The following is a 9,552-nucleotide window of genomic DNA, read 5'->3' on the forward strand; positions in this document are numbered from 1 at the left end:
CGCGCGATTATTTTGAATAGACAATAACTGTTTTTAAACAAACTTTTGCTACATTAATCCACAATTTCAGACTTGTCTCCTTTTCCAAAAATTTTCTCGAAATTTGATCTACCAATTTTCCCTACCCCGCGCTTTATTTTTTGCTTACAATTTTTCGATCCAGACAACTTTTGTCATCATTATTTTCTCGCTTTTCAAATTTTCAAACCTCTTAACCTACTATAATTTTCAGATGAACAGAAACCACGTATTTCATAAAAAACCAAAAATACTGAGAACTCATCTGGAGCCAAGATTTGCCGCAAAATGCTCAATTCGAGAGTCTCATCGAGAAGTTTGTTGGATGATAAGAACGAATCAGCTTCCGACTAATGTCGTAGTGCCAGGGGGTCTAATCAGTAAGGCATTTTTGTTTCAAAAAATTAGAAGCCAAAACTATTTTCAGATCGAGAACCACAAAGTAATAATACACTGGTCACTGTGGCTAGTGATCGGAATTCCGGCACGGTGGGTGTTTCGGAAGCGAGACCAGTGGAAGTTCGAAATGATGAGAAAGAGTTGAGAGTGGATGCAGTGAAACGGCGAACGATAATGGATAACGAAAGAAAGCAAGGAGTCGAAAAGTATAAGAATGAGGGTATTCATGAGATTCAAATCACAAAGATCAGAGACAGCTATGAAAATCTAACGATGAAATTGTTCAAGAGGTTGGATAGAGATACGGGAAGGTTGATTCGGACACAGGAGGATCTTTTGAACATGTGAGTAATTTTGGGCCTGTAACTCAGCAAACTCCTAAAGCTTTGTAAATGATTGGTTTTCTGCACATTTGCATGTTTTTCTGGGCGTTTTAGGTCCATCTTCGTCTTGAAACTGAAGTTGGATCACCAACGACTTGCAAGCTATTCGTTGGCGGCTCATAGGCGGCTGAAGCTGCGATCGCTTAGCTTATCCGGTAGTGGCTCAGCGCGTTGGTGGCCCGTTGGTGGTCTAGTGGTGGAAAAATTGTTTTTTTAGGTCTCTTTCCCTTACTTTAGACTGAGTTTGGGCCGCCGACGGACCATAAACGGCCTGGGGTATATTCTATTTCACCCAGCTCGTTTGGTACTGTTTGATTCAAACTGAATTTTGAAAAACGGTTTTTTAGAGCTCTGCTTAATGTTTACGACTTGCAAACGGTCCTGTGGCGGCCTATCGGCGGTTCAATAGCGATTGGTTGCCAAACTTTACTCAAAATGTTCTTTCCAGATTGTTTCATCGCCGACACTCGCAAAAATGCTACCAGGCATCGAAAAACTATCAATTCCAACTTGAAAAACTGAAGTTTACAGTAGGCTACACGGATGTCAAACTCGAAATTACCATGAAAGACTCACCGGAAGTCACAACTCTGGAATATTGGTGCCAGGGACAGGATCGATGTGCAGTTGTGTACGGAGCAACTAGATTCTATCTGGACAAGTCGTGTGACGAAGTTTCCGCAGTGGATTTGTACTTTCTACTCAAGCATCCTTTGCTTAGACTGCCAGAACTGGAATTTGCCATCGAGCCTTATGACTTGGAATATGATCACTTTCCAGACATTTCGGCAATAGCGATAGTTGGATTACTGTTGATGAATAAGAGATCGTGTCAGACACATGTCAAAAAACTAGGATATATGTTCACAAGAGAATCAATGTTCATGGATAAACTATCTACATTTTCATTGGATACAAGTGTCCTTGCTCAGATGCTCATTCATTTACCATCTCGATATCTCCACGAGCTGTCACTTCGAGTTTGGAATGATTCGGAACTCATTGCAGGGTATAGAGAATTGGAATTGATTGTTAGCGATCTTGTGGAAAGAAATAAGGTGATGGAGCTCCAATTGGATGGCCTTGTGTTGTCTCGTTCTGCATGGAAGCACGCAAAAGTTTTGAATGTTGAAGATAGGCTCATGGCAAAGGATTGGACGAAATTCCTTCATTTTGAAACTGTCTGTGTGCTCAATATGGATGCCAAACGGATTCTACATGCTAAAAATGTGAGTCTGGGAGTTTGTGATTCCGAGATTATCAAAATTTTCAGATCTTCCAACAGAAGGACATGTTGCCAGGGAATGGGTTCACTATTCAAGTCAGAGACGATATGAATTTGTTGGAAATTCAAAATTATCTCATTGCGGAAAGAATCAATGTTCGAAGAGAGGAAAATGAATTGAGTGTTAGTTGTTTGACAAATGATGATAAGAAGTGGATTTTTTTCAAAATTGATAACCGAAAAATTGTGGTCACACATCGGAAAAAGAGACGGGGTGAAGTGGAAGTCTATAATTAACGGATATACTGTAATTATTGTTTAATTGTGTTTGAAATATTATTTTTCTTAATTTGTGAAGATTCAATGAAATTGATCTCTAATATGAATTTGAATTTTTGAAAATCTCATCGTTTCTACGTTTTTGTAGATAATTCCCAGCACTTTAAAAACTTTCCCAAAAGGCATCATTTCGCCATTACCACAGATACAATTGGTCCTCTTTGAAAGGCAGATGTTTTTTGATTAGTATGACGGCATTTTTGACATGTGAACCGGACCTAACCAGAAGGTGAAGACGCGTTGTGCAAGGAACCATCATTACGATTCGCTCCGCCCACGTTAAACCCCGCCCCCTGTCTACCCCACCTCCAGATGATTCATTTGCATTCCTTACCCTTCAAGACGACTTTCGAGTCTCTCTAATTCGACTTAATCGATATTATTCTCATCTAAAATGTCCAACTTTGGCGATTTCTTCGACAACTACCTGCAATCTGCAAGCTTGTGCTGCGCTCAAACTGGTAAGTATTTTTAAATATCTTTGTCTTGTTTTTCGAAATTTCTAGTCCCTGTACAAAATCTGAGTTTCCATCCAAAATAATCATCAAAAAATAACCTTTTTTTCAATTGTTTCGAAACTAAGCGATAATATTTTTAGGTCTCACACCTCCGTATTCCGGTGGTCTGACTGATGAAGAGTTCTTCGTCCCAATTGGATCTACAGTACAATCGCCTGGGTCTTCTAATGGATCGACTTCTGGATCCCTTGGATCGATGGATTCTTCAAATTGTTCTGACTCGTCTTCTGGATCGATTGGATCAATGGTATATTTGAATCAGACCCAAGCAAGCTCTGCTTGTCCAGTTCGTAGACAAATGGAGAATCAGACTTCTGGCCAACAGTCATTTGTGGACGTTGCTCAATCTAATGATTTCCTGGAATATGAGGATCTCCTACAAAACGTCACACTCCAACCACTCGTTCCAGCGTCAAAACCTCATCATCCAATGGAACAATTAGTCAATTTACGAGCGCCAATTGCTCCATCTCTACTAGAACAGACCTACCTACCAATGGAACCGTTAATCGGCCAATCAGTTCGCCTATCACCATCCACCATCCTACCATCGCCATCTTCTCCGTGTCATCTAACATCCTAACCATCAATTTGGACGCCAGCCTCCACAATGGAGTTTCAATCAACACTGCCGACATCATCAATGCTTGTGAAAGTTCCAGAAGACGATTTGGATTCAATGGAAAAATGCTCAGTCAGAAGACTTTTGCTGAATTGGTCCTCCACCGAACTCAAGCGTATTATTCAAGTATTTGCAAGAATCCAAAGCCATGGGAGTCCCTTACCGAGATGGGAAAAGCTCTCTACGTCCGCATCTACAATTGGATCCAATTGAACGATGATGAGAAGAAGACATACCTGAAAAGGATTGAGAAGATGGAGAATCAACCCGTGGAATCTGAAGAGAAGAAAACGCGGACCAAATTTACCAAATACCAAGAGAAGGCCCTGGAAGAGGTGTTCAAATTGTGCCAATGTCCAACAACGCTTACCAAAAGAAGTCTTGCTAAAGATTTGAATCTTCCATTTGTTGTTATTCAGAATTATTTTTTGAATCACCGCAGAAGAAAATAAAAACTAAAACTGTGTTTTCTTCTTTTTTTCAATGAAAGTGTTCAATTCACAAAATGTAGACTTATGAAAAAGGCTCAGTTTATGACTTTTTTTTCATAAGCGTTAACAGATTTCCAAAAATATGTGTTATCCGGAAGTCAGAGATTTAAATGTTTTGTCTTAATACTGTGATTGAAACAGAGATCAGATTGCTTCAAAAAAACTGCTAATCTTTTATCTTTTTTATATATAAAACGCTAGACGCGTCTGTCCGTCCCGGTGTCTCGACTGGAGAGTTTGGTGTGGTCGTCGCTGCACGCCAAAGCAAAGCATAGTGGTTGACGCGAGCCCGCTTTTTGTCGGTTGCAGCATTATACCGCGCCTTCGCCGATTCGGTTGTCGTTCTATACTAGAGGCGCCTAAAAAGACAGCTAATCGAGTGAATTCATATCACAGTGAATAGTTGCGGCATAATCTCCGGGGGATAGGAAGGGGTAGAAAAAGCCGATATCGTGCGTTGCGGGTTCGAGTTCGATAGCCAGCATTTTTTTGCGGATTTTCAACACGGTTCAAAAATGTGTGAGAATGTAAGCGAACGATTTTCCCTTCTTGAATGAAATGGTAAAACAAAAGTATCCCGTTTCTCAAATTTAATTAGTTTCAAGTCGATTTAATATTTGATTGATTTTCGAAGCTTTCACTTTATTTTTGTCTCAAGTCACTAGAAAACCTTGGAAGAAAATTTGGTGAAAAATCAGTACATTTAATGGACTTTTCTTGAAAGATCCGCCTGAAAGCACAGAAGTTTTTGATGAAAAGCCGAAAGTCATACACTGAAAACACCCTATAGCCCCTCTTTATTGAATCCCCTCTAATAGAACGTTCTCTGAGATGTGCTCCGAAAAATAGAATGCCAGCCTCCGAAAAACAACACTCTCCAATCGAAAAATTCCGAAAATTTTTTTTGGAATGTCTCCTTTTTTCGGAATACCATCTCGATCGGAATTTTTACAAAGCTTCTTTTTTCGGAATTAGAGATTTTTGAACTACGGTATGTCAAAGACGCACGCCAAACATTTGCTTGCAGGTCAAGAGCGAACATATGTTTGATATTTTTTTTGCGCTGTCGAAATCTTTCAGTCAATTTTCACCAGTTTTTGGCGTTTTTGTGCATTAAGAATTGAATTTCTACTTTAAAACTTGAATTTTTAAAAAACTCCGAATATTCCGAAATTTAAACATTTTGAAAATCTGAAAATTTCGCATTTCCGAAACTCCTAAATTTTGGAAATCGAATTTGCGACATTCAGGAAAATTCCGAGCAGGGCATTCCGAGCATCCCTGGAGCGGGCTGACCTATTGTGCGGTACGCTAGGTGTTTTTTCTTTTGAAAAATTTTCTTTGATTATTTTAAAATTTTTGTTTTTTTCTCTTCTTTGCCTTTTCACAGTTTCTGTTTTGGTAGGGTCCGAAAAGAATCTTTGCAAAATTTTTCCGCAAAAAATAGTGTTGAAGAATAGAATGCCACTCTCTAATAGAATTTTCTCCCAGCTATTCATTTAAAATAGAACGCCATGTCTAAAATAAAGATATCCAGAAACTGTAAAAGTAAGACAATTGGGGATTTAGAGATCAATTACAAAAAAATCGAAAGTTTCAAAACTCTTCATTGTCAATATTCAGAAGTTTCAAGTCCAAATGTCCACGTTTTCGGAAGGTTAATTCATGATTTTTTTTTAATTCGAAAGACTTCGAGTTTTAACTTTCAGAATTTCTAATTCGGAACTTAAGAAATTTGGAAATTGAGAAATTGAGACGGTCCTAACTCAACACTTTTCGCTATTACAAAACTCGTGAATTTTCATATGTTAAAGTAAATATCTAAATATGGAAGTTTGAGAGTTTTTACCAAGTTTTTGAGTTTCTAAATCGCGGATCGTGATTTTTTGGAACATCGAGATTATTATTCTGAATTTACAGGATTTCCGATTTTTTGAATTAAAAAAGACAGAAATCCAGAAATCTTTCGAAAATTGGAAATCCTGAAAGTGTGTCACAATATCGAAAAACTTGAAAATAAAATATGAATGACGTGATCCTTTGAGAAAGAAAAATGAAAAAGTGAGGAGCGGAGCGACGAACAGTACAATGAATAGGTCTCATCGCGCCGAAGGCGCACTATCCAGCTGTTTGAAGCGCCGGAGGCGCGGCAAACATGCTGGTAGAAATATACTTTATGAAGTGTGCAAAAATATTCAAAATAAAAATGTTTACAAGAATTTGAGACAGCTCAAAGAAAAGTCAAGTTTTCAATCATTCATCTTAATCATCCTCCATCGTTGCTCTAACTATGAATTTGATTTGTTTCGGTATCATTTCCAAAACATATGTATTCCCATCTCCTTTAATACGAGTATGTTTCAGTGGGAAACCAAGTGCAGGATGGTTTTCAAATTTTCCTTGAATGTCGCTTCTAATATAAGCTTCTAAGATTTCATCGTGATTCAAATCCTGACTACAAATCACAGTGTATTGCTGGTATTCATTTCCTTCCAATTGGAGATTCTGGGAAAATCAATTGGTTTTATTACCAATTCAAAATCAAACTCACACGCTGCGCGTTCCATACATCATTACCAGACAATCGAGGTAGAAGAATGTTTGGGAAAAAATACACCCACTCCCATGTGAAATCCTCATCTGCCATAAAAACGATTTCGTCGCGAATGTCCAGTGTCTCGACATTTGTCCATCTTGGCAGAGCGCACTGAACACTATGACGTCTCATCAGACAATTACGTACCATGTTCGGGTAATTGTTGGCTTGCAAAACCATTCGATCATCCCAAGCCCGAAGTTTAACTGTCTTCAATTCTCTGTCCTCCAACAAATAAATGAAGGGATCTAATTGGATTGGTGCTTCATCTAAAACGTCTGATTCTCGACTGAACATATACGAAAACTTCGTCACTCTTAGACGATTCGGTTTCTTATCGGATATCAATCCAGTGATGATTTTTAGCATAGAAATATCAACAAATCGAACGTCTCCTTGAGGCATATTGTCTGGTAATGGATCGATTTTGATTCCAAGTCTTTTCAGGCTTAAAGTGGACATTCTAATAATAAAATAGAAATCACAAGCCGCCAAAATCTTGTAGCTAGGAGTGTTGTACTCAACAGTTCGATTATCATATTTCACTTCTTCTTTGCCTTGATCATTTCTTCTGTATTCAATCATTGTTTTACTTCCATCTTCACCTTTAATTTCGATTCGAACATTTTCCAGGCCAATCACAAGTTTCAGGTTCGAAATTTGGTTTACGATAAAATTTTCAGCAAACTTTCAACATTGAGGAGAGATCATTCGGAAGAACAATCTGAAAATTTAAATTATTGCTCGACAGTCTTACTTGGCACTCTATGCCAAAAAAAACTTACAAATCCCAAATATTTGCAATTTCCGCCAAACGAAAATTTTCTGCGTCACGAGGACAACTATCCATCCCTGCTAGCATCAATTCTTCATAGAAATCTCTGATTTGTCCTATTTGAATAATATGGTTGACTTGGTGTGGAAACTCATGTTGTGGGTCGTATATTCCCGCATAGTAGCTGACTCGTTCTCGTTCCCATCTTTGCACAAAAAGCTGCTGCTCATATTCATTTCTTGGATGCTCTTCAGGAATCGGTGCTTCTGGTTCTTCTTGTCTATTCATTTTTGAAGGTCTTGGCTCTTCTGGAGCCCCAATTGGCGAGCTCACACGTTTGATCCCGGGTCTTTGAGTACTTGAAGAAGGGGAAGATTGATCTGAGAAATCTAAAATGAATTTTCGATTTTTTCATTTTGGCTCACCCATATCTGATGTATCGTTGCCAATCTCCTGTAATAGTCGCCTATGTGCTTCTCGAAATGGAATTCTTCCATTGAAGAATTTTTGAATAAAACCTCCATAAGATTCGCCAGAATTGAACGATTGAAGTTTCCAGTTCATGTTGAGCTGGAATTTTCAATAAGAAATAACGGCAAAAAAATTGGCTAAAAACTTGGAAACGATCATCCCAAAAATGTTTCAAATATTGTTTAACAAATGCGCGGAGTTTTGGAAGTTGGTAGATCAAATATTGATAAAGTGTTTTTTTTTAATATTTCAAAAATTTCTTAATATTCCTGGTAACTTCTAAACATTTTTTTGACTTCACAATTAAAAACGCTGGAGAGTTTTACTGCGTTTCTATATACGCGGTCGTTTTCAAAAAGGAGATGTTTTTTATTCTCTTTGTTTCTAGTCTCTGCACCAAAAAAACTTTCCGAACGCCTTCAGATATAATTGGTCCGCTTTGAAAGGCAGATGTTTTTTTGATATGTGAACCAGACCTAACCAGAGGGTGAAGACGCGTTCTGCCTAGGACCATCATTCCATATTGCTCCGCCCACTCGCCCCCTTTCTACCCCACCTCAAGATGATTCATTTGCATTCCTTCCCCTTCAAGACGACTCTCGAGTCTCTCGAATTCAACTTAATCGATAGTATTCTCATCTGAAATGTTCAACGTTGGCAATTTCTTTGACAACTACCTGCAATCTGCAAGCTTGTGCTGCGCTCAAACTGGTAAGTATTTTTGAATATCTTTGTCTTGTCCTTCTGAAATATTTAGTCGCAGTGAATTACAAAACCTGAGTTTCCTTTCAAAATATTTATCAAAAGATAACCATTTTTCAAATTGTTTCAAAAATAACATATTTGCAGGTCTCACACCTCCGTATTCCGGTGGCCTGACGGATGAAGACTTCTTCGCCCCAATTGAATCTACAGTACCATCGCCTGGGTCTTCTAATGGATCAAGTTCTGGATCCCTTGGATCAATGGATTCTTCAAATGGTTCTGACTCCTTTTCTAGCTCAATTGGATTAACTGGATATTTGGATCAGACCCAAGCGAGCTTTGCTGGACCAGTCCGTAGACAAATAGAGAATAAGATTCCTGGATTACATGATAACTTCGTTCAATCCAATGACTTCCTGGAATATGAGGATTTGCTTCAAAACGTCACACTTCAACCACCAGTTCCAACGTCTAAACCTCATCATCCAATGGAACAATTAGTAAATCTACGAGCACCAATTGCTCCATCTCAACCAGGCCAGACCTACCTACCAATGGATCTATTAGTCGGTCAATCAGATCGTCTATCACCATCCAGCACCATACCATCTCCAACTTCGTCCGTGTCATCTAACACTTCCTTGATCAATTTGGACGCCAACCTCCCCTATGGAGTTTCAATCCACACTGCCGACATCATCACTGCTTGTGAAAGTTCCAGAAGACGATTTGGGTTTAATGGAAAGATGCTCAGTCAGAAGACTTTTGCTGAACTGGCTCTTCAACGCACTCAAGCATAATATTCAAGTATTTGCAAGAATCCAAAGCCATGGGAGTCCCTGACTGTGATGGGGAAGGCTATCTACGTCCGTATCTACAATTGGATTCAATTGAACGATGATGAGAAGAAGACATACCGTAAAACCTCTAATAGAACGACACCCGGATCGTCCACTTTGAGCCTATATATCTCACTTCTTTTGAAAGATATCAAAAAGTGGTTAACTAGT

At 38.7% G+C, this 9,552-nt stretch overlaps 4 protein-coding genes across 4 annotated transcripts; 3 read left to right on the top strand and 1 right to left on the bottom strand.

The window, feature by feature from the left end:
• Positions 1–232: 232 nt before the first annotated feature.
• CBG21590 lies at positions 233–2,322 on the top strand (the record flags this gene model as incomplete). Its single annotated transcript, XM_002632620.1, has 4 exons — positions 233–398; positions 446–761; positions 1,249–2,029; positions 2,074–2,322. 4 exons carry the CDS (start codon positions 233–235, stop codon positions 2,320–2,322), a joined length of 1,512 nt encoding a protein of 503 aa, XP_002632666.1.
• Positions 2,323–2,758: 436 nt separating this feature from the next.
• CBG21591 lies at positions 2,759–3,465 on the top strand (the record flags this gene model as incomplete). The annotated part of the gene is made up of 2 exons (XM_045244877.1): positions 2,759–2,825; positions 2,963–3,465. The coding sequence occupies 2 exons, from the start codon at positions 2,759–2,761 to the stop codon at positions 3,463–3,465; spliced, it is 570 nt and encodes a 189-aa protein (XP_045097338.1).
• A 2,792-nt stretch (positions 3,466–6,257) lies between these two features.
• CBG21592 lies at positions 6,258–7,930 on the bottom strand (the record flags this gene model as incomplete). Its single annotated transcript, XM_045244878.1, has 4 exons — positions 6,258–6,500; positions 6,547–7,162; positions 7,377–7,746; positions 7,792–7,930. The coding sequence occupies 4 exons, from the start codon at positions 7,928–7,930 to the stop codon at positions 6,258–6,260; spliced, it is 1,368 nt and encodes a 455-aa protein (XP_045097339.1).
• A 551-nt stretch (positions 7,931–8,481) lies between these two features.
• On the top strand, positions 8,482–9,342 carry CBG21593 (the record flags this gene model as incomplete). The annotated part of the gene is made up of 2 exons (XM_002632623.1): positions 8,482–8,548; positions 8,687–9,342. The coding sequence occupies 2 exons, from the start codon at positions 8,482–8,484 to the stop codon at positions 9,340–9,342; spliced, it is 723 nt and encodes a 240-aa protein (XP_002632669.1).
• Between the last annotated feature and the right edge of the window lie 210 nt (positions 9,343–9,552).

This window comes from Caenorhabditis briggsae, assembly GCF_000004555.2.
Source record: "Caenorhabditis briggsae complete genome, chrIV, whole genome shotgun sequence".
Taxonomy (NCBI): domain Eukaryota; kingdom Metazoa; phylum Nematoda; class Chromadorea; order Rhabditida; family Rhabditidae; genus Caenorhabditis; species Caenorhabditis briggsae.